General features: G+C 41.2%; 1 protein-coding gene and 1 pseudogene across 1 annotated transcript; one reads left to right on the top strand and one right to left on the bottom strand.

Moving 5' to 3' along the window:
* Nucleotides 1-14,145: 14,145 nt before the first annotated feature.
* LOC129827958 (H/ACA ribonucleoprotein complex subunit 1-like) lies at nucleotides 14,146-17,488 on the bottom strand. Its single transcript, XM_055889271.1, has 7 exons — nucleotides 17,384-17,488; nucleotides 16,792-16,990; nucleotides 16,405-16,559; nucleotides 16,161-16,220; nucleotides 15,318-15,438; nucleotides 15,085-15,204; nucleotides 14,146-14,972 (listed from the first exon to the last, which is right to left on the bottom strand). The coding sequence occupies exons 2-7, from the start codon at nucleotides 16,976-16,978 to the stop codon at nucleotides 14,962-14,964; spliced, it is 654 nt and encodes a 217-aa protein (XP_055745246.1). The 5' UTR covers nucleotides 16,979-16,990; nucleotides 17,384-17,488; the 3' UTR covers nucleotides 14,146-14,961.
* Nucleotides 17,489-18,270: 782 nt separating this feature from the next.
* On the top strand, nucleotides 18,271-24,378 carry LOC129827293 (alcohol dehydrogenase class-3-like; annotated as a pseudogene).
* The last annotated feature ends 519 nt before the right edge of the window (nucleotides 24,379-24,897 follow it).

Raw genomic sequence — 24,897 nt, forward strand, 5'->3', positions numbered from 1 at the left:
TACATATAAATATATGGATGAGCGATGGCTAACGTCTAATGTGTATTCATGTGATATTTGAGTGACTCGAACATTACTACAAAATCTGTGGGCTAGCTAAAAAGCGGGGCTGATGGGCTAATTGATCTGGACATTTGACAAGTTATAAATAACTCTTTAAGGTATGCAATGACTGACATGACAAGAGGAAAACTGATGATGCACTGCCCAATTTCGAAATTGCACCTTGTACATTCCACTATTACAACTTTCAAGAGTATTTTTGTTATTTAACTAGGCAAGTCAGTTAAGAACAAATTCTTATTAACAATGACGGCCTACACTGGCCAAGCCCGGACAATGCTGGGCCAATTGTGCGCCGCCATATGGGACTCCCAATCAAAACCGGTGTCAGGTGTTAGTTGTGCAGAGGTGAGAACGGAGTCAGGCGCAGGACACAGAACTGAGTAAAATAACAAACTTTACTCGGGAAAATAAATCCACGCAAGGATCACAAACCCTAACACAAAAGACCAACACAAACCATGGAACAATCACGCACAAAACATAATGGGAACCAGAGGGTTAAATAGGGATATAATAATAACTTAATGGGAACCAGGTGTGTACACTTAAGACATAACAAATGGAAAACAGAAACATGGATCGGTGGAAGCTAGAAAGCCGGTGACGACGAGCGCCGCCAGAACAAGGAGTCGTGACAGCCGGTTGTGATACAATCTGTATTTTCACCGGCAATCAGTTTCCCCACCTACTTTTTTTAAAGACTACATCTAAGTGTAGCCTTCACTAGGATCTGATTAGGGTCCTAATTTGGGCTATTTTCTCCCATGTTTTCTAAAAGGTCTATTCACAGCTGTGTTCCAGGGTAGGGGTTAGGGTTGGGGCTTAGTCATAGCATGCAGATACTCCAAATACTTCTCAATGTTCAATCACGATTGTCTTACATGCTGTGGTTTTGATGTCGCTTTCAATGATTTCCCCATGATCATTCAAATCATGATGCATAATTAACTTCTTGCAACTATAGGGGGTGCTGTTTTAAATTAGCATAATTGTCTCTACAGATTAAACTGCCTAGTACTCAATTCTTGCTCGTACAATATGCATATTATTGTTATTATTGGATAGAAAACACTCTCTAGTTTCTATAGCCGTTTGAATTATGTCTCTGAGTGAAACAGAACTCATTCTACAGCACTTTTCCTGACAGGGAGTGAGATTTCAGAAATCTTGGCCTCTGGTTCCAGGTCAGTTTTAAAAGTCTCTGTAAATGCTATGAGGATACAAACACTGCCCACGCCTTCCTCTAGATGTCAGTAAGTGGTGACAATTTGAATGGAGTCGATTGCGCAATCAGGGCCTGTATAAAAGACCACAAGGCTGAAGTAGCTTTCTTTTCTTCATGCGCCTGACGCACGATGGACGTCGGGACTGGCCTCCTTCCAAGCTATAGTTTAGGCACTTCTATATCGCCGGTCATGTTTTTACTCGTTATAGGTGTTAAAAACATCATAAGGTAGTTAATTTAAACCGTTTTATAGCAATTTATATCCGTTTAGTGCGATTTTGAGGCATGTCTTTGTGATGCACTTTGAAGCGCTGGGCACGTTTCCAGTACCGGTCGAACGTTAGTGTCCATTGACGGGACAAGAGGACATCTTTCGACCAAAAGACGATTAGACCCAAGAAAGGATACATTGCCCAAGATTCTGATGGAAGAACAGCTCATAGTAAGAACTATTTATGATGATAAATCACTGTTCTGTTGAAAAATGTTAAACGCGAAGGGAGAATGTTAAACACTAACTGAGAAGGTTAGTGAAAAAATTTATATCTTTTGGCGATGATAACGATATCGCTCTCTTTGGCTTGAATCAATGCTCGGGTAACGTTTGCATATGTGGTATGCTAATATAACGATTTATTGTGTTTTCGCTGTAAAACACTTAGAAAATCTGAAATATTGTCTGAATTCACAAGATCTGTGTCTTTCCATTGCTGTGAGCTGTGTATTTTTAAGAAATGTTTTATGATGAGTAAATTGGTAATACACGTTGCTCTCTAGTAATTCGAGTCGCTTTGGGGAGATTTGTGATGGTGGCTGCAATGGCAAACTATGATTTATACCTGAAATATGCACATGTTTCTAACAAAACCTATGCTATACAATAAATATGTTATCAGACTATCATCTGATGAAGTCTTTTCTTGGTTAGTGGCTTTTTATATCTTTATTTGGTCGAATTGGTGATAGCACCTGATTGAGTAAGAAACTGATGGAGTTAGAAAAGTGGTGTCTTTTGCTAACGTGGTTAGCTAATAGATTTACATATTTTGTCTTCCCTGTAAAACATTTAAAAAATCTGAAATGGTGGCTTTATTTACAAGATCTGTATCTTTCATCTGGTGTCTTGGACTTGTGATTTAATGATATTTAGATGCTACTATTTAATTGTGACGCTATGCTAGCGATGCTAATCAGTGGGTGGTGGGTGGGGGGTGCTCCCCAAGTGGGACGCAAGCGTCCCACATATCCCAGAGAGGTTAAGAGGCTCCCGTTCATACAGCAGGTGATAGGGTGAGTACTCTGGAGGCCTGGACACTGCTGTTGTGTGCAAAGAGAATGACCTTCAGGTTGTCCTCCCACCATTCTTGGAACGCGTCAAGGGACTTGCCCATGGCAGTCTTGAGGGTGTGGTTGGTCCCATTCATCCAAACCTGGAGGAGGGAGTCGGAAAGGGATATCTGTTGACAATGGAAGATGTTGAAATGTCTTATGTACCATGCAGAAAACAAAAACGAATTGTAAAAACCATTGTTGACAGACTATAACCTATAACATCTGTGCCTTGTTCCAGAGTTCACGACCTCGGTCACTCAAGATGACCTCAGGAGAAACCATGGGTATTGAAGATGTCCATCATCGCTTTGGAGGTGGCCTTGCCAGTCTTGTCCTTGATTAATATCATACAAAAGAAAATACATTTTTGGTTCCAAGCACCCTTTTTAATTGGGTTACAGAAGGGAATTTAGAGTTAAGCACGTTCTCTTCCTTTACAGACCTTAATGGGTATTATGCCTCTACCCAATAATCGATCACCTTAATGACACCAGCTGTTGCCATTCCTGGATTTGGTGAAGGGTCCAATGAGGTCCACCACTAACATAAAAAGTGTTAGAGAGAAGACTGTTTTATTCTTCCCCATATCTGTGTCATTCACTATGCAGATGTTCATATTTGTAAGGATAATGACACACAATCTATAATATTGAACTATGCTGTGGTTAAATAAAGCAACCGTTAGAAAACAACTTATTAGGGCAAAATGTGAACAGTGACACTGGTGCCATGGTGAAACAACGGATGGTCTTCAACACCTGCGCCCCAGTCTAAAACCTCTCAAACTTCTGTCAGGCTAGACAGTTACTGACCTTTAAGCACAAGGTGACAAATTGAAACATTGTGTTCTCTCTGAAATGACATTCATTGAAATCATAATAATTTCAGATATAATAGAATGTGATTGATAAACAAAAGGTTATTTCTCTTGCCCAGCTGTCTACATCCTTGATAATCCCATGCCAAAAGAAGCGTATGTTGATTTTGGCAATCATGCGCTTCACTCCAAAATGGCCGACATGCATCTCGGTCAGCATGGCTTACTTCTCCTCAGTGAAAATCACCCTCCTGTGTGGCTGGCCCTCCTTCCCTCGTCAGTACATATGATTGCCTAACAAGTTTGAAGACAAGAGTTGTTGAAATACTCAAGTCTAAGTCATTTTACACGACTGTCTTTCTCTGTTTCTCCCCCCCCCCCATCTCTCTCTGTATTTCATTCTTCCCATTTTCACTCTCACTTTCATCCTCTTTCACTCTCACTTTCATCCTCTTTCTCCCTCTCCCCCTCTTTCTCTCTGTCTGTGTGTCTGCCTAGCAAAGACACCTAGTTAAGGGCAGTTGGAATGACCATAAGTGCTTAGACCTATCCATTTGATTTGATCAGGGTTAACTTATAGCTAGATACGTCAATATGACAGACACATAACTTAATGCATAACTAGCAACTTCTAGATGACCAACTACCTAGATGGAAAATGGTTGTTGAAAAATTGATGTTCATAGCTAAATCATTCCAGTTGTGTAATAGAAGTTAACTGCTTAACATTGAATAGTGAATTTCTGCCCCCTACGAATGTTGAGCGTCTTGTCGAGATCAGCAGTTCCTTCATATTACTTCACCTGGTTGGAAAGAAATAACATATCCCCGAGGGATGCCATTGAAGTGCAAGCTACATACATACAAAAAGCTACTAAAACTGCTAGCTAGCTAACATTAGCTAAACAACTGTCTGGCTAGCTAGCTGGCTGTATATCAGCCCAAATAATTAACAAAACACAAATAAACAAAAACAAAAGCCAACGTACTCCTTTATTCAGATTCAACTGCCAATGTCCATCTCTACAGCCTTTTGGGGCCTGAGAAGGAAAAGCATCTTCGGACAGTATTCTTTGCAATGTTTCGGGAATGAAGTCCTGGAAACACAAAAAAAATTTTTGCAGGGGGACACTATTTGGCATGACAGGCCCTTTGATTTTTTATTTGTTTTCCATAAATGACTACTGTAGTGGAAAGATGAGACAGTGATAATACTCCTGACTGGCTGGCGTTCCCATTGAAGATGTGAAGACCGATTAAAACATGAATCAACTAAATTAATGTTACTGCGTGAATTAAATTGTCATGTTTGTTCAAGATTTAGTAAAGAACTATGAATTGTAATATTTTTTTATTGTACTGCAGGTGCTATGGATTTATAGTTACAGGGAAACTGTGGATAGTTCAGAGGGAGAGACACAAGGGTGCGCTCCTATCATTGAAATATAGTTGATTAGATTAGAATCTGGTTGTGTTTTCCTTTCTTTTACTTTTCCCCACGCCATATGTGTACCCAATTCGGCTAAATGTAATCCTATGAATAAGCTTGAAATGTTTTCCTATTAATTTGCATAGGTTGACCATTGTGATTAATGATATTTACTATCTTCTGCTTTTTGTGAATAAACAAGAATTGGTAAAAACAACAACAAAAAAAGTTTAGATTTTTCATTTGTTTTCCATGAATGACGACTGTCGTGGAAGAATGAGAGAAGGTGATATACTCGCGACTGGTGACTGGCTGGAGTGCGAGGCCCAGCATGATGACTCAATCACAATTCATTACATTGTCTGGATGGCAGATCATCTGTGGGCTATCGCAAGATTCAAACACACCTTATCTGTTGCGATCTCTAAGAAGAGACATTCTCATGGAAGTCCTTTGGTCACTGATGCCAGGAGAGGTGTGAATAAAGATGAAAGCATGAATCAACAAAATTAATGTTCTTGTGTTAATAAAATTGTCATGTTTGAATTTTTCAGGAGTTCACAAAGAGCTACGAATTATATATTTTATTGTACTGTAAGTGCTATGGATTTATTGTTACAGGGAGTGTTATTTTTTTCGTCAGTCGGCGGAAAGTTCAAAGAGGGAGCGACAAAAGGATGCACTCCTATCATTTACAATGAGTTGATTCGATTTGAATCTGGCTGTGTTTTCCTGTCTTTTGAAATGTTCATTCAGGTTGGGCGTGAGTTTCTGCATGAATTTGGTTAAAAGGACAGTGAAGTTTCTCTTAGAGATGATTCTGAACTGAAGACACGTGTCACCACGTTGTTTTAGCCAATCGGTGATAGTCATATACTCTGTGTGATTCTGAAATGTATAATGTATTTCATGTACACTGTAATTGTTTGAGTGTCAATTCTTTCATCCATTAGTTAAATAGAATAACTGCATTCCTCATTTTACAGAGCAATTCTTTGATTGACTAAATGCTTATAATTCAGTAAGTCTGTTGGTAGTTATTTACACTATATACATATTGTAGCATATTCTTGGGTACCACCTTGACATCTCTGGTTAATTAATGCTAGAACATTGGTCGCCAGGATTAGCTATTTGTAGTCTCTTAATAATTGCATAACGGTGCATGTAAGACATGTTCACTATAGTCATACTGAGTTGGTGATCCAATGATTCGCTGTCTTGCTAGATCCTCCAGTGACGCACAGGGCCTGTTGCATTTATTTTAACAGAAAACCACGGGATCACCACTGCAATATAGGCCTACACTCAGAAAAAAAGGTACTATCTACAACCTAAAATAATTATTTCACTGTCCTCATAGGATCATTTTTTTTGGTTCTAGGTAGAAACATTTCTGTGCCCCATTCCACAGAGGGTTCTACATGGAACCAAAAATACTTCTAAATTCAGCAAAACAGAAATTGACATTTTTCAGGACTCAGGACAGATCTTTAAAGATAATAAGTAAAAATCCAAATAACTTCACAGATCTTCATTGTAAACTGTTTAAACACTGTTTCCAAATGCTTGATCAATGAACCATAAACAATGAACATGCACCTGTGGAACGGTCGTTAAGACACTAACAGCTGACAGGCGGTAGGCAATTAAGCTCATAAGTATGAAAACTTAGGACACTAAAGAGGCCTTTCTAATGACTCTGAAAAACACCAAAAGAAAGATGCCCAGGGTCCCTGCTCATCTGCATGAACGTGCCTTAGGCATGCTGCAAGGAGGCATGAGGACTGCGGATGTGGCCAGGGCAATAAATTGTACTGTGAGACGCCTAAGACAATGCTACGGTGAGACATGACTGACAGCTTATCGTCCTCGCAGTGGCAGACCACATGTAACAACACCTGCACAGGATCGGTACATCCGAACATCACACCTGCGGGACAGGTACAGGATGGCAACAACAACTGCCTGAGTTACACCAGGAACGCAAAATCCCTCCATCAGTGCTCAGACTGTCCACAATAGGCTGAGAGAGAATGGACTGAAGGATTAAAGGCCTGTTGTAAGGCAGGTCCTCACCAGACTTCACCGGCAACAACGTCGCCTATGGACACAAACCCAACGTCGCTGGACCTGACAGGACTGGCGAAAAGTGCTCTTCACTGACGAGTCGTGGTTTTGTCTCACCAGAGGTGATGGTCGGATTTGCGTTTATCGTTGAAGGAATGATTGTTACACCGAGGCCTGTACTCTGCAGCGGGATCGATTTGGAGGTGGAGGGTCCGTCATGGTCTGGGGCGGTGTGTCACAGCATCATCGGACTGAGCTTGTTGTCATTGCAGGCAATTTCAACGCTGTGCATTACAGGGAAGACATCCTTCTCCCTCATGTGGTACCCTTCCTGCAGATTCATCCTGATATGACCCTCCAGCATGACAATGCCAACAGCCATACTGCTCGTTCTGTGCGTGATTTCCTGCAAGATTGGAATGTCAGTGTTCTGCCATGGCCAGCGAAGAGCCCGGATCTCAATCCCATTGAGCACTTCTGGGACCTGTTGGATCGGAGGGTGAGGGCTAGGGCCATTCTCCCCAGAAATGTCCGGGAACTTGCAGGTGCCTTGGTTGAAGAGTGGGGTAACATCTCACAGCAAGAACTGGCCAATCTGGTGCAGTCCATGAGGAGGAGATATACTGCAGTACTTAATGCAGCTGGTGGCCACACCAGATACCGATTGTTACTTTTGATTCCCCCCCCTTTGTTCAGGGACACATTATTCCATTTCTGTTAGTCACATGTCTGCGGAACATGTTCACTTTATGTCTCAGTTGTTGAATCTTGTTATGTTCATACAAATATTTACACATGTTAAGTTTACTGAATATAAACGCAGTTGACATTGAGAGGACGTTTCTTTCTTTGCTGAGTTTACCTGGAACCAAAAAGGGTTCTCCTTTGGTGACAGCAAAAGAGCCTTGTTGGAACCAATTTCATTCTATACTCAAACATCCACCACCTTTGAAGGCTTTCATCACCCTCTGCTCAGACTTAAATAGCAGTGTTCCAAGAACCTAGGGGTGACTGTAGTATCCTCAATTGGACAAAAAGGAGACACAAGAGGGCCCCCCACACTCATTTTAGATCCCAAGGGGTCTTTATTTTCATACTGCATGCTCTTACTGTCATCTTCTCATGTCTTTTCTTGGAACTCCACACACACACACACACACACACACACACACACACACACACACACACACACACACACACACACACACACACACACACACACACACACACACACACACATACACACATGTAACAGTATAACTTTACGTCGTCCCCTCGCCCCGACACGGGCGCGAACCAGGGACCCTCTGCACACATCAACAGTCACCCATGAAGCATCGTTACCCATCGCTCCACAAAAGCCGCGGCCCTTGCAGAGCAAGGGGCAACACTACTTAAGTCTCAGAGCAAGTGACGTAACTGATTGAAATGCTACTAGCGCGTACCCGCTAACTAGCTAGCCATTTCACATCCGTTACACTCACCCCCCTTTCAACCTCCTCCTTTTTCCGCAGCAACCAGTGATCCGGGTCAACAGCATCAATGTAACAGTTGTAACTTTAAACCGTCCCCTCGCCCCGACACGGGCACGAACCAGGGACCCTCTGCACACATCAACGACGGTCGCCCACGAAGCATCGTTACCCATCGCTCCACAAAGGCCACGGCCCTTGCAGAGCAAGGGGCAACACTACTTAAGTCTCAGAGCAAGTGACGTAACTGATTGAAATGCTACTAGCGCGTACCCGCTAACTAGCTAGCCATTTCACATCCGTTACACACACACACACACACACACACACACACACACACACACACACACACACACACACAACATTTCTCACATTTTAGGCATCCAGCCGAGGGCTTGGATGGATCATGTTGCAATGAGATGGGCACAGTGGTATGTATGTACAATCATTTTCAGTGTGGCAGCAAATTAGTTAGAACAGGAGAAGAGGATGTGGTTGATAGTGGAGGGAGAGCAGTGTGGGTGGTCTGTAGAACAGCTGCAGTGACGCTGATTGGTTTCTCTGGCTCATCACTTCTTAACTTAAAGAAAGATAGGTTTAGAAATTAGTCAGACATTGCCATAGTTCAACGGCTGAAAAGCCTTCATTAACATTCTCCCACAGATAGCAAGACATTCAGGATTCACTGAATGAAGTAGCCTACCCATCCCCATTTACAATTGTATTAATCAATGAAATAAGTTATACTATAGCACATTCAATGACATTATTATTGTAGTCTATAGGCTACTCCTGTATCTACCTTGTACAATTGACTGATGTAGCATACCCATCCACATTTACAATTTAATTTATCAATTAGATAAATAATACTAGCACATAGTTACATTATTGTAGAATAGGCTACCCCTGTCTCCAGACTATATTAGGATACCGTTATGATTTCAACGGTCTTGTCAGGCATGATTTTAGGTCTTCGATCAAAGTTGTATGTTGTACCTCATTTCCCTTCTTCAGTGAAAAGTTCTTATGCATCCCCCATTCAATTCAGTTTGAGTGTGAATGTGTAGGCCTATTGACAGTGGAAAAACAAACCCATAGCTCCAGCACACAATGGCATGTAGGGGTAGCGTATTACAATGTAAAATATGTATATATCCTATAGTACAATGGCATGTAGGGGTAGCGTATTACAATGTAAAATATGTATATATCCTATAGTACAATGGCATGTAGGGGTAGCGTATTACAATGTAAAATATGTATATATCCTATAGCACCATGTGTATATTTTAATTTACAATTGATTTAATAAATAATCATTAAAAAAAATAACATCAAATTGCGTTATTATTGTACACTAGCCTACTCTACACAGTAAATAATATTGCCTATGGGCTTTCAACTCGTTATCAACGAAAATGTATTATTTTCAAATAAACCAAATTTGCATTATCAACACAATAGGTCTAAATATTTCCTAAAGATATCACAACTTAAATATAGCCTACTTACTCCTCAATTGGATCAAGGACATCTTGGTAATTCTTTTCATCGTCTCTAACGAAACTACCGGGGGCAGACACTCGAAAATCGTCTCTGCTGCTTGTAAAAAAATAAAAAATAATCATGTTTCTGTCGCCGCCGAGCTCTCAAATACCGCGCCAGCCTCTCACTCTATGAACGGTCACTAAACCCTAAACTAACACAAAACTTAACCACTTTACATTTATACTTGACAGAGGAAGGGACATCCCAAGGATCCCGAATACCACGGACCCACTGGGAAAGCATGTGAACTCCTCTATTCGACTGAAAGCCACGGACACAACTCTTATTGTTTGTCTCATTTAGGCTACTGGAGAACTGGTCACAACACAGTCTGCGATTGGCTAACAACATTTAGATCTGTATACAGTGAGATAAGATGACATACCATGCCATGAGGTGTTGAGGGAAAGACAGATTACATATAGATTGGACATAATCTTTTCTAGGCCATTAGCGATAACAAGAAATACACAAGCCATAGGCTACACTCGGAGGCTACTTCGGAATGTCGGCTTGCACAGAAAAAAATTGTACATTTGTAACATTTATGGTTGAGATTGAATTAACACCTTATGACTTTCATTAACACGCAGGCGTGCCACAGACGTAAGACGATGGTATGACGACATGTTAGTTAACGTTACACGCAGGCGTTACGAAGACGTTAGTAAGGCAGACAAACGGTGGTACGGTTGCATAGGCCTAATTAAGTCTCTTAACACCCCCTATACATTTTAGTCATTCGTTTGACCTGCTGGCAGCAACGAATTCTACAGCAGGATTAATAAACGCTCATGCCGTGACGTGCTCCGACCAACAACTGTCCTCTTCTTTGGTATAATGGCTTTTCCAACAATTATGTGTGCATTCCACCAACTGCCGTGCGGGTGGAAAATAAAGATCCCCAAAATGAAATAATGCGGTGTAATTTAAAAAATATACAGTTGAAGTCGGAAGTTTAAATACACCTTAGCTAAACACATTTCAACTCAGTTTTTCACAATTCCTGACATTTAATCCAAATAAAAATTCCCTGTCTTAGGTCAGTTAGGATCACCACTGTGTTTAAAGAATGTGAAATGTCAGAATAATAGTAGAAAGAATGATGTATTTCAGCTTTTATTAATTTCGTCACATTGCTAGGGGTCAGAAGTTTACGTACACTCAATTAATATTTTGTTGTATTGCCTTTAAATTGTTTAACTTGGGTCAAACGTTTCGGGTAGCCTTCCACAAGCTTCCCACAATAAGTTGGGTGAATTTTGACCCATTCCTCTGACAGAACTGGTGTAACTGAGTCAGGTTTGTAGGCTTCCTTGCTCGCCCACTCCTTTTCAGTTCTGCCCACAAATTTTCTATAGGCTTGAGGTCAAGGCTTTGTGAAGACCACTCCAATACCTTGACTTTGTTGTCCTTTAGCCATTTTTCCACAACTTTGGAAGTATGCTTGGGTCATTGTCCATTTGGAAGACCCATTTGCGACCAAGCTTTAACTTCCTGACTGATGTCTTGAGATGTTGCTTCAATATATCCACATAATTTTCCTCCTCATGATGCCATCTATTTTGTGAAGTGCACCAGTCCCTCCTGCAGCAAAGCACCCCCACATGATGCTGCCACCCCCGTGCTTCAAGGTTGGGATGGTGTTCTTCGACTTGCAAGCCTCCCCCTTTTTCCTCCAAACATAACGATGGTCATCATTACCAGTTTTATTTTTGTTTCATTAGACCAGAGGGCATTTCTCCAAAAAGTACGATCTTTGTCCCCATGTGCAGTTGAAAATTGTAGTCTGGATTTTTTATGGCGGTTTTGGAGCAGTCTTCTTCTTTGCTGAGCGGCCTTTCAGGTTATGTCGATATCGGACTCGTTTTACTGTGGATAGATACTTTTGTACCTGTTTCCGACAGCATCTTCACAAGGTCCTTTGCTGTTCTGGGATTGATTTTCACTTTTTGCACCAAAGTACATTCATCTCTAGGAGACAGAACGCGTCTCCTTCCTGAGCGGTATGGCGGCTGCGTGGTCCCATGGTGTTTATACTTGCATACTATTGTTTGTACAGATGAACGTGGTACCTTCAGGCGTTTGAACATTTCTCCCAAGGATGAACCAGACTTGTGGTCTACAATTGTTTTTCTGAGGTCTTGGCTGATTTCTTTTGATTTTCCCATGATGTCAAGCAAAGAGGCACTGAGTTTGAATGTAGGCCTTGAAATACATCAACAGGTACACTTCCAATTGACGCAAATAATGTCAATTAGTCTATCAGAAGCTTCTAAAGCCATGACATGAATTTTCCACGCTGTTTAAAGGCACAGTCAACTTAGTGTATGTAAACTTCTGACCCACTGGAATTGTGATACAGTGAATTATAAGTGAAATAATCTGTCTGCAAATATTGTTGGAAAAATTACTTGTGTCATGCACAAAGTAGATGTCCTAACTGACTTCCCAAAACTATTTTGTTAACAAGAATTTTGTATATATACAGTTGAAGTCGGAAGTTTACATACACTTAGGTTGGAGTCATTAAAACTTGTTTTTTTAACCACTCCACAAATCTATATGGTATAGTCTGTCTCCATTCTCATGAGAAAAGTAAATAGCATTATAAAACAGGATAGGTAGTAACTGTATATATATGCTCAATGAAATAATATAATTACAAAGTTATGACATATATCAACACAATGTTAACAGGGCATGACATACATAACAAGTCTTGTTCAATGCAACAATATCAGTAGCTTGTCTCAAATACAGCATGAAGCAAACAGTGTTACAACACATGTGCTGATACCACGTTATATAATATTTCTTACGATCTTCAACAATTAAATATGTTTTTATTCAACGTGTGCCTTGTACAAACATGTGTTTTCTATTCAGTGTGTGACTGTCATACCTCAGATGAAAGAGAAAAAAACCACTGGTGGGCAGAGTCAAACATCCGCCCACATTGAGCCCGGCCCCGAACTGCACACTGCAGTCAGGGGTACTTGATACGCTCCGCAAAGAGTAGTTCACAATCTAGTCCAATTGCGGCCACAAATAGACATTGTTTCAAATGTACCAAGAAATAACGTGTATGCCTAGGAAGCAACACATGTGCATTGTTTGAAGCACACGTATACAAGTCTGTCACAAATGACAGCTCCAATAAGCCCCTTATGGTGAACGAGAGGCTTGTAGAATCATTACTATTTTGAGTTGTCCATTAGTTTGCCGGTAGAGGGTCCTGCATGCTCTGGGCATTACTGACTCAAATGAACACAATTAGATGAACGATTCACTCTTTTGACTGAACCAGTTGAAAAGATCTGAGTCAGTAAAGAGCTAAACTTGTGGGCAGCTTAAGAACTAGTCTAGAGACCAACCAGGAACGCTAAATTCCATGATTTGCCAAAACCCTATGAAATCCTCAAACTACATATGCAGTGAATGGGCAGGAAATGTGGGCTAAAAACAATTACAGAAAACATCTTATAAAAGGATAATATCACAGTCAATTGGTACATTTGTAACAAATTGAGGGGGGGGGGGGGGGGGTGGTATGTTTGAAGCAGCAACATTGTGGTTTGAGGCAAGTGGACTAGTTACCTATTTGTGACACAAAAAAAAGCCCCGGCTTCTTGGATGACAGTATTCACATATAGGGAGGGGCTTTACTAGCCCTTCTTAGAAGCACCCTGCATTCAAACTGAACAGGGAAACCAGCCACTGAAGTAAGGCATGAACATATGACACTGCAATGCAATTTCCTTTAAGCGTGTGGAGTAGCTCTCATGTTGACCAGATAGCTGTTAAAGCAAGAAGTATTACCCAAGATTAGTCACTATAGCCATTCAGGAGACATTATGGCTGGATATAGGACATCAATACGCTGAACCGAAATGAGACCCTGACAAAAGTGTGCGGTATGACAATTCAAATGCTCACATTTCATCCATATAAGCAGCTAACAAACGGCAACATTTTTATGCTGCCTTCATCAGAACGATGGGGCATGTCTTTGCAGAGAGGGCTGCTGGATTATTTGCTTTGACAGTTGTACTAGCAAGTTTAATTCAGTACCTGAACAGTTTGGACAAACGGGTGTTGAAAACAGACACAAGGATGTGCTTCAGGAACACTAAGCTAATATTGCATTCGTGGAAATAAGACACCAAGTCAGATGTCCAAATAAATTGGAGATACCTTTTATTTATTTATTTTACCAGGTAAGTTGACTGAGAACACGTTCTCATTTGCAGCAACGACCTGGGGAGTAGTTACAGGGGAGAGGAGGGGGATGAATGAGCCAATTGTAAACTGGGGATTATTAGGTGACCATGATGGTTTGAGGGCCAGATTGGGAGTTACCTACAGAGCACTGTTTAATCAAAGGCTTTTCTTTACAAAAAGACAGCAATACTCTACTCATATTTCATCATCTGTGGGCAATACAATATTTTCCACTTATTGTGATGAAAACAAATTAACTCATGTCCATCATATCATCCACAAACAAACAGTCTTATAAACGTCAGGGTGTCATCGATTTCTGGCTTTATCAACATTGAAATGACTGTTGCACTCCACCATGACATTGATAAAACAGTCCAGTGCCCCCAAGGGGCCCATATTTTGGTCTAACTGAAAGCTCCGAATCATAGCCAAAGGTTTAAGAAAAACAATGTGACATATCCAAAATATACCCACAAAAACCATCCAGTGTGAACAATGTTGAAGAGTTGCAAAAGCAACTGGGCCATTAATGATAGCATTCCCTGTGACAGCAGAGTGCATTCAAAGGTCATTGAATAAAAGCCAACCATTCACACATTATTTATCAAAGATCGGTGTACAAAAACACAAATTGACAGCTGAGCAGTATAAGATGATGCAATGCCTGTCCTCCATAAGTCAAGATCAAAAGAGCCGAGCTCAGGCATTGCACCGATTTGCTTCCTGCCGGGTACGGACACTTGGCGAGGATCCGACACAAAACAGTTTGTCATCACCTCCCACCTGGATGATAGAAAAAGGCATATCAACACCACAGAAACATGAAATGCAAAGCAGCAATGCAACTTGTCTATTCACGTTCATTTAAGATTCCTTTTCTAGGATTTGGACTTACCCCTGAATCCTCGTCCACCGCCACCTCCTCTACCTCTGAACCCTCCTCCTCGACCACCGCCAAAACCTCCTCTGCCAAATCCACCACGGTCACCACCCCCCCTGCCACCACGGAATCCACCTGGGAGGGCAAAAGTATTTTCTTGGTATAAAAATGTACTAACACCCCCCCCCCCTTTTTATTTACAAGAAAAACAGCCATGGGGCCTGAGCTGTTGACATTTTTGCTCTTACCTCCACGGGGACCTCCTCTTCCACCCCGACCTCCTCTGCCTCCCCTCGGGGGACCCTTCTCACCCGGAGGCCTGGGAAGGAACCTCTGGAGTGGTAGGAGTTTCATTGGGTCTACGTAGAACTGTGGACCAGAATATGATGAGTTACGGAATACATGCCATAGCAATGTTTATGCTATAGATGGACTAGCTGACAAAGTCACAGAAACGATGTACGCGCTTCCATAGGACAGTAGTCAGCGATATGTGATTCTGGGAGCTAGCAGGAATGACAAGAAACTGCCACGTGGGGAATCTTAAGTGTTTTGTTTCAGCTTGTTCTTGACACGGTCTTGTTTCGAGTTGTTGTCACCATATTTCATGTAAATGCTAATATGGCTTAAAATTTACTAACTAGCTCAGAAACAACTACGTATTTGAGACATGGGCTCATTGTCCAAATGTATTTGTTTTCAATAAAACAGACGAAATTTGGCTTACATGTTGTCAAAAGTCTAAGCCAACCTCTATTTTGCCCCATAGTGGCGCATGTGTCGGTTGTTGCTAAACAATCAACCAATTGACCAAATTTATGGTCAATCCGGAAGAGGTTCCACGAGAAAATGGAAGTACACGTTGGCTGTATGGAGGTGCCACGCAGCGCTCAGTGAACCTCCATAAAAAGGCCTTTGCGTTCGATTTATAGATGATTGGTTGACAAGGCGAGCAGGGGGGGGGGGGGGGGTTCTGATATCTTGCATTCTCTATTAACACCATGGACGCCAGTTTGGGTCACGTCGACCATGAAAGCACTTTTAACTACCATCAGTTCTGTTACATGTAATAATACACTGATATTGCTTACCTTCTGTAGTTTCTTGAATGAGGATGCCTTCATATTATCGGAGAGTTTAACAGAGAAATACTGTTTCTTTAGGTTAAGTGGCAAACCAGTGTCACAAATTACATGAAACTCATTGTTAACCAGTAGAAACGGGAATTAAAGCATACAAGTTTTACAGTGTTATTAATGAGATCAAGAAAATGAAACATGTTCCCAACCACTTCCCAGATGACTCTGGTTAGACAAGGAAAGATTGAAAGGATACAAAGTCACGTAGTTGGCCGAAGATTTCGTCCACTTTCCCGATCTGCTCCTTGTTTTCCAAGTACACGGGCGCATTGAAGTAGGGAACTTTGTTCTCCTCAGTTACACACTTGCACACAATTTCATCCTCACAGGGGTGCATGAATTCTCCTAATGCTGCAGAGGCAAGAGCAAGGATATCTGGTCAGTACAGGATTTTTTTTTAAACTGGGAACAGTATGTGAAAGTACAAATAGGGCAACTGATGTTACAATGCCAGGCAGACTATATGGACATTCCAGATGTGCAACTGGTGTAGTGTAAATTCAAGATGCAAAGCATTAACAATGCCCTTTCCATCACTGGAAAGCGATATGGGTGCATCACATGGCGGTCTCATTCATCTTACCAACAACATATTCTGGAGGGCCATAGTCTTGGAAGCCTCCTCGACCTCCTCGTCCACCACCTCGGAAACCGCCGCCGCCACCTCGACCCCCATATCCTCCACCACCACCACCGTATCCTCCTCCACCACCACGGTTGAATCCGCCACCACGGCCCCCTCTTCCACCTCCTCCTCCTCGGAAGGACATTTTCTAGTGTACCTGAGAGAGTTGGAGGACGGGAGATAAGATTAAGTTGCATAGATGCAATTCACTTTCAAATACTACACGTTCTTCAAACGTTGTCAGTAACGTTAGTGGATGTTTCCAAATGCTTTGCTGGCTAAATACGACGATAAAACTAGCTAGCTAAACAACGAACAGTAAAATGATTAACTAATGACTTGATCAATGCATGATTTGACGTTTATGAACTATATCAGTACAACAACTTGCAAGGGATCAATTGAACAAGTTAGCTAGCCAGCTCGACTACTTATTTTCAACATATTAAAAGACTACAGTACCACGATATGCTTTGCTGAGCACATTATTGTAATGAAATACACATATATTGCTACTTATGAAATACACATATATATTTGATTGACATACCTTTGTAACACAAATAAGCTCAGCTGATGGAGTGAAGTGTGCCAGACAGAAGTTCTACGTGACGAAAACACATGTGCTTTCAGGTGGTGCCGTAAAGTGAGACCTATAGAGATTGATAGAAGTCTCATCAGGGATATTTAAATCGTAGGGCCCGAAGAGGTGTGGTATATGGCTACGGGCTGTTATTCGCACGACCCAACGTGGAGTAGCTGGATACAGCCCCTTAGCCGTGATATATTGGCCATATACCACAACCACCCCGAGGTGTCTTATTGCTATTATAAACTGGTTACCAACATAATTAGAACAGTAAACAAGTAATGTTGCGTACTACCTGTGGAATATAGTCTAATCGACCCCAGCTTTCAACCAATCAGCACCCAGGACTCCAACCGCCTGGTTTAAAAAAACATTTTAGCATGGGCATTGCCATTGAGGGCTTCCACAATGTTAAAGTGGTCAACTGGGTGGGGATTCCTATGAGTTGAGACCAATCAGCCAATGAAGAAGAAAATGGACTACTTTAAAATTGAGATAGCCTCAATGTTGCTGCCCCTAGTGGGTCTGACAAGGTAAAAATCTGTCTTTCTGCCATTGAGAAAAGGCTGTTCCCCGGGCGCCGAAGATGTGGCTGTCGATTAAGGCAGCCCCCGCACCTCTCTGATTCAGAAGGGCTGGGTTAAATGCGGAAGTCACATTTCAGTTGAAGGCATTCAGTTCTACAACTGACTAGGTATCCCCCTAATCCCTTTCCCAGTAATGTCACAGACGCTATAATGGCACAGATACAAAGATGAGTTGTCTATCTATCTCTATGGTGAGAACTGAAGAGAAATCCGGATTGTCGTAAAACTCAGACTGTCGTTCATTCACGACTTCCTGTGAAGAACACTAGGGGAAGATCTCAATTGCTTATCCGCGCGTCCTTTCCTCGTGTCTTTCTCAAAATTCATTGGAGGAGAAGGTTAGTGGGGCGGGACCGCTGACTTTCCCATCCAATGGGGTTTAAGAAGGAGGAGCGCGTAGAAGAAAGAGGGCGCGAGGTAAACAATTGAGAATATCCCCTGCCTGAGAACACCGTACACCCACTTTGACAACGCTGCAAGGTCTGGAACTGGATTTGCTACCAAGTCAACAGTAAGACTTTTGAGAGAAGACACATGCTTTCTTTACATATTCTTTAGAGAAGGCTAATTTAATTAACGCTGTATAAGAATAAAAAAATAAATAAAAAAAAATTCTTTAAAACTGCAATTGTGTGCCCCCTTTGCATTGCGTAGCTTTTGTCCAGGGCGTTACCTGAGACCAATGATATGTATTGTAACGACCCTGGTTTATAAGCGCGGAAATCGACTCGAGCATGCTTTTGCGCCACAGTCGATAGCGCGCCGGACCTCGGGCTGGCTCCTTGCTGTTTCATTACAGTATTAACCCTAGATAACTGACAGTGACGCTGTTTTGAAGCCACGGTGCAGCCATTTTGTTATTCCTCCTCCGTCGTAAAAAAAATAATGATATTTTGAAGCTAAAGAAATGCATTTATTAATGTCTACATAAATGTTTGATAAGTATATTCTATTACAGACACCTTAAAGCTGGAATCCTTAATGGTGAAACTACCACATCCGTTTGCGATATTACAACAACAAAGAAGTACACTGAACAACTAACAGTGTGTCTCCCTCCCCCCCCCCCCCCCCCCCCGCGGACATCATTGCAGCGTGATAGAACCTGTACTGAATTTTTTTTCTGCCATAACAACAGCCGTGGGGCGGTCAGTGACACTGTTTCCCCTACTGCGGAGTCCATCTTTAATGTATACTTTTAAAGTGAACTTTAATGTATACTTTTAAAGTGAACTTAACATTTTAAAAGGAAACAATATATATATATAAAAACATATTCCATAATCTTTTTGGAGAGTACTTATGTTGCAACAAAGAATGACTTAAATCCGTGTAATTTTATCCTTTATAATGCATATATTGAATCTATTACTATTACCCCAGGTGATCAAGTGCAAGGCAGCAGTAGCGTGGGAGCATGTCTATTGAGACGGTGGAGGTTGCCCCACCTAAGGCTCACAAAGTGCGTATAAAGGTAACCACAACTTTCCTTTAAGATAAACATTTCCCAGACCAATGCTTATGTAAAGCCAAGTGCTCACAGGGATATTAACCTGAAAATAAACTGTGTTCTGTTTCTGTTGATGGAGAGATTGCAGCAAGTGGAATGTGCCACACTGACTAGGGGTACCTCTATGAGACTGGTGTACGCATGCACCTGAGGCTTTTCCCACTGGTTCTGGACCACAAGGGGTCAGGTGTGGTGGAAGGTGTCGGCCCTGGAGTCTCCAAATTCTCACCAGGTAAACCAGTAAGAATCATGTTTTTGTGAATACAAATTTAGATGTACAGTAATAAAAATACTGTGTTGTTATTCTTCTACCGTTGATCTGTTCTAGGCTATTTTGAGACCTTAAGGCTAGAATCCGTAGTTGCTACATCCATGTTTTGACTTAAATGAATTACATACACATTGATTCTTAAAGAATATAATTTATAAGTTCCTCATGAGCTAGTTCAATTGTTGTACCCCATCAGAACCCCAAATATAAGCTTGTTTTACTCCAATAACGTGAATGTAAACAAACACTGTATAACATGGTTAAAACTATACATTTGATATTATGGATGGTCCTTGCATCCTTTCCTGTGGCGGTCCTCGTGAGAGCCAGTTTCATCATAGTGCTTGATGGGTTTTGTGACTGACTACACTTGTCGAAACTTTGAAAGTTCTTGAAATTTTCCGCATTGACTGACCTTCGTGTCTTAAAGAAATGATGGACTGTCGTTTCTCTTGATTATTTGAGGTGTTCTTGCCATAATGTGGACTTTGTCTTTTACCAAATAGCGCTATCTTCTGTATTCCATCCCTACCTTGTCACAACACAACTGATTGGCTCAAACGCATTGAGAAGGAAAGAAATTCCACAAATTAACTTTAAACAACGCACCCCTGTTAATTGAAATGCATTCCAGGTGACTACCTTGAGGGAATGCCAAGAGTGTGCAAAGCTGTCATTTCTTTAAAAATTGAGCAAAAACAAAGTTTTTTTGTGTTATTTATTCATATACATATATAATTTTTTAACAACCTTTATTTAACTAGGCAAGTCAGTTAAGAGCAAATTCTTATTTACAATGACAGCCTACACCAGCCAAACCCGGACGACGCTGGGCCAATTGTGCACTGCCCTATGGGACTCCCAATCACGGCCGGTTGTGATACAGCCTGGATTTGAACGCCTCTAGCACTGAGATGCAGTGCCTTAGACCGCTGCGCCACTTGGGAGCCCAAGGCAAAGGGTAGCTACTTTGAAGAATATAAAATATATTTTTATTTGTTTAACACTTTTTTGGTTACTAGATGATTCCATTTGTTATTTCATAGTTTTGATGTCTTCACTATTATTCTACAATGTAAAAAGAAATAGTAAAAATAAAGAAAAACCCTTGAATGAGAAGGTGTCCAAACATTTGACTGGTACTGTATGTACTTTCAGTGCTAAGTGCAGTCTTGTGTCTCAACAGGCTTAAATGTGATGTCAAGACAATTATAAAGGATTCCATAACCTTCTTCGGGTTGATCCTGGCTCCACATGTGTAGTGCTCGGGTCGGGGCCTGTGGGCCTAGCTACAGTCATGGGCTGCAAAGTTGCCGGGCCTGCCAGAATCATCGCAGTGGATATCAATCCGGACAAGTTTGACAAGGCTGAGGCGTTTTGGGCCACTGAGTTTGTGAACCCCAAGGACCACAGCAAGCCCATCCAGGAGGTGCTGGTGGAGATGACCGACGGAGGGGTGGACTTCGACTTCTGTTTTTTTTATCCTTTCAAATGGTCAAATTCAAAGCAATTGGGCTACAGGTAAGACGGTTTGTGTGGTCACTCACCATCGTTGTGGGTATTGGCAAGCTATAGTTTGGTGGTATCAGTATACAAAAATGGCCAGAATAACATAGCTAAAGGACAAACCGTCTCAGTTCTGAAATGTTTTCCTTTTTCTTCCGGAGAGCTGCTTGGAGAGGTGTAAGGATGACTGGGGTGTCTGTGTCGTAGGATGGACAGAGGTAGGGTAGATATCTCTAGTCCCTGAAGACCTCTTGGTGGTCTTGAAGTGGACATACTTTGGAGGTGAGTTGACGGTATGAGACATATTAAAGCCAGATCTAAAAATTGTTTGTACCATAACAGTGAAAAGTGAATTGTCATAAGCTAACAATAACGATCTTGACTATTTATGTCATCTTTAATGTCATGTTATAATGCTGTTTTGTACCCCCTATGATGAAGGGTTCATGTGTAGTGTTACCAATGTACTTCATATGTCTATATGAAATATATGACCAAACAATGAACAAATACACATGCACATGGTGTCATTTTCCAACAGGGTGGAAGAGTGTGGAGAGTGTCCCCAAACTCGTTGGGGAGTACATGAACAAGAAACTTACGCTGGGTGTGTTTGTGACCCGCACTCTGACCCTGGATCAGATCAATGAGTCTTTGGACCTCCTGAACGGTGGGAAGAGGTGAGCGCTCTCAGTGTGTGTGGAAACTAGACAGCTGAGTTATGTCCAATATAGTGCCGTGAAAGACCTAAAGCCAATGAGATGTTCTGTCAGGACCTGAAGTGAGCAGTTCATGCTCGAAAAACCACATGTCGCTGAGTTAAAGCAGTTCTGCATGGAAGAGTGGGCCAAAATTCCTCCACGGGGATGTGAGAGACTGATCGACAACTACAGGAAGTGTTTGGTTGGAGTCATTGCAGCTAAAGGTGGCACAACCAGTTACTGAGTATAAGGGGGCAATTACTTTTTCACACAGGAGCATTGGGTGTTGCATAACTTTGTTTATGAAATAAATGAATAAAGTATCAATGTCTTTATTATTTGTTCACTCAGGTTCCCTTGACCTAATATTAGGTTTTGGTTGAAGATCTGATAATTCAGTGTCCAAAATATGCAAAAATAGAGACAATCAGAAAGGGGGCAAATACTTTTTCACAGCACTACTTAACATTGGATAATTACATCACAGCTTTAGAGTTGGAGTTGTCGAGTAGGATTACATACAAATAGTTCAAGCTCATGTGATATCTTCGTGTCGTTGTCCCTTAATTGTTAGCTAAAGTATGTGATAGATTGTGTCTCAAATAAATGCTCTTTAGCTCACCTATGGGTTTTTGTTCTTTCTCCCATCCCCCTCTAGCATTGGAACAATTATCAGTATGTGATACTGACTGGCCTGAACCAGCTGGATGAAGATTAAGTTTCTAGGTCGATTATTATCCTGACCGTGGACTTCGGATAAGCGATATAACTTAGAAACTACCTTCTACTTCTTTCCTAGGTTACTACGGTCCAAAGATTTTAATTACCTCTGCAGAGTGCACTCAAATTTAGGAAATGCCCAATACCAACCTCATTTTATTTCCATAATTATAATATCACTGTAATAGGATATTTTCTATGCACAGCAGATTTTTACGTTGCCCTGCATTAAATACATCTACCAGTAGATGGCAGACACACCCCACAGAAAGCCTCTGACACCATCCTCGTGCACAGAATGAATCAAATACTGAGGGATATATTAGACCCAACTGATTAAGCCTCAGTGTTGAGATGTGCAGTTTTGTCACTGGTAGGGACTTCCTTAATTGTGACAATCAATGTTTTTAATTAATCATGGAAAATATGAGCTATTAATTGAGACAAAAGCTATTAACTTAACACAATCAAATACTTTCAATATTTCCCCCTATGTAACACTTTAATAGAGCTTGCTAGCATGTAATGTTACGCTTGTTTGATGGGAGACACAAGACACATTTCCCCGAGGGTATTCAATGTGAAAGAAACTAGTATTACATACATTTGCACTGGGGAGAAGGCAGAAGAATCAGCAAGAATGTATTGTGATAGAGAGACAAATGGGACATTGTCATCAGCGGTTGAGAAATATACGCTTCATGTAGCTGGGGTATAGTTTCGACTTTGGTAATATTATATATTGATTTAATATAGAGCGCTCTGGCGGGCTAAAATAACAGTTCCAGCCTGTCAGGGCCCAAGACAAAAGGTTGCTTGGGGAATACCTCCCAATGATGAACTGAAATAGCTGTCTTTGTATTTGCTTTATTGAAGTTCCATTCAGATCAAATGAATAGCCCTGGCAGTTTCACTGATTTTCCATCTTTATTTAAAATGGAAAATGAACCGGTGCCTCCCCTCTCTGCGTTCGGCTCTGGGTTCTGTGTGTAATCAATCAGAGATCCAAAGCTTACATTTTTTCCTCTCCCCGTCAAAGAAAGTTTGCAAAAAAGGGAAGAAGGGAGAGAGAATAGGGGTATGGGTACGAGAGGGGGAGAGAGAGATAGATCAAAAGGCGAGAGAAGAAAGGAAGAGACAAGTTTTGACAGGTGCTTATGTGACTTGGCACTCTCATCAATAAATGTTGGACAAGCCCACCCTTCTAGATGTATACGGCTTGCTTTGGGGACAAGTGTCTATGTGTCTGTCTAATCTGTGGGAAAATATCCATATTGCAGTCTGTTTTCTTTTTTTGAGGGTGTGTTTGAATTACTCAACCTTTTAGGTTGTCACGGTGCTAGGACACTTAATACACCTAGGAACTGCTGTTTTAATTACATATACCACTACCTCACTACATGTTTGAGAGACTTGGGCCATATCTTGTTCCCTGTTTCATCATGTATCTCGCCGTGTGATATGCTGTGTCAACCATCTCAACCACTGATCTTCTTCAATCCGTCCATGTTTTTATGTTATGGTGAATTATGAGATATCTCTGTTTTGTTTCACTATGAGAATGCATAGGCATTTTATTGCAATACAAATCATGCCAAATGTCAACTTTTTTCACGACTTGATCAAAACATTCAATTGTTATAAAATGATTAGTGAACCGATCTACAATGTCTGCCTGTCTCTGATGTAAATCCATCTCATTAGTATAGTAGAACATTTATTAAAGGTTGAAAATATATGTCAAATTTCAATAATATGAAAAACAACAAACTATTTTTTAAGTGAGAAGTAGTCATAGGTCTGAAGCCGAAAAAGAAAGGGAGTTCATGAGCACCAAAATGTAAATATGTATATATACAGCACCAGTCCAAAGTTTGGACACCTACTCATTCCAGGGTTTTTATTTTTACTATTTTCTACAAGACATTGAAACTATGAAACAGCACATGGAATCATGTAGTAACCAAAACAGTGTTAAACAAATCAAAATACATTTTATATTTGAGATTCTTAAAAGTAGCCACCCTTTGCGCTGATGTCAGCTTTGCACGCTCTTGGCATTCTCTCAACCAGCTTCATGAGGAAAGCTTTTCCAACAGTCTTTGTTCCCACATAGGCTGAGCACTAGTTGGCTGCTTTTCCTTCATTCGGCGGTCCAACTCATCCCAAACCATCTCAAT

Source organism: Salvelinus fontinalis, chromosome 29 (genome assembly GCF_029448725.1).
Source record: "Salvelinus fontinalis isolate EN_2023a chromosome 29, ASM2944872v1, whole genome shotgun sequence".
NCBI lineage: Eukaryota > Metazoa > Chordata > Actinopteri > Salmoniformes > Salmonidae > Salvelinus > Salvelinus fontinalis.

Bases quoted from the DNA above. Each gene is read 5' to 3' on its own strand.
- LOC129827958 (XM_055889271.1), bottom strand. From the start codon at position 16,978: ATGTCCTTCCGAGGAGGAGGAGGTGGAAGAGGGGGCCGTGGTGGCGGA. The intron at 16,560-16,791 runs GTAAGATGAATG...TTGCCTCTGCAG, and splicing joins CCCTCCAGAATATGTTGTTG to CATTAGGAGAATTCATGCAC. The intron at 16,221-16,404 runs GTATCCTTTCAA...CTAAAGAAACAG, and splicing joins TCGGCCAACTACGTGACTTT to TATTTCTCTGTTAAACTCTC.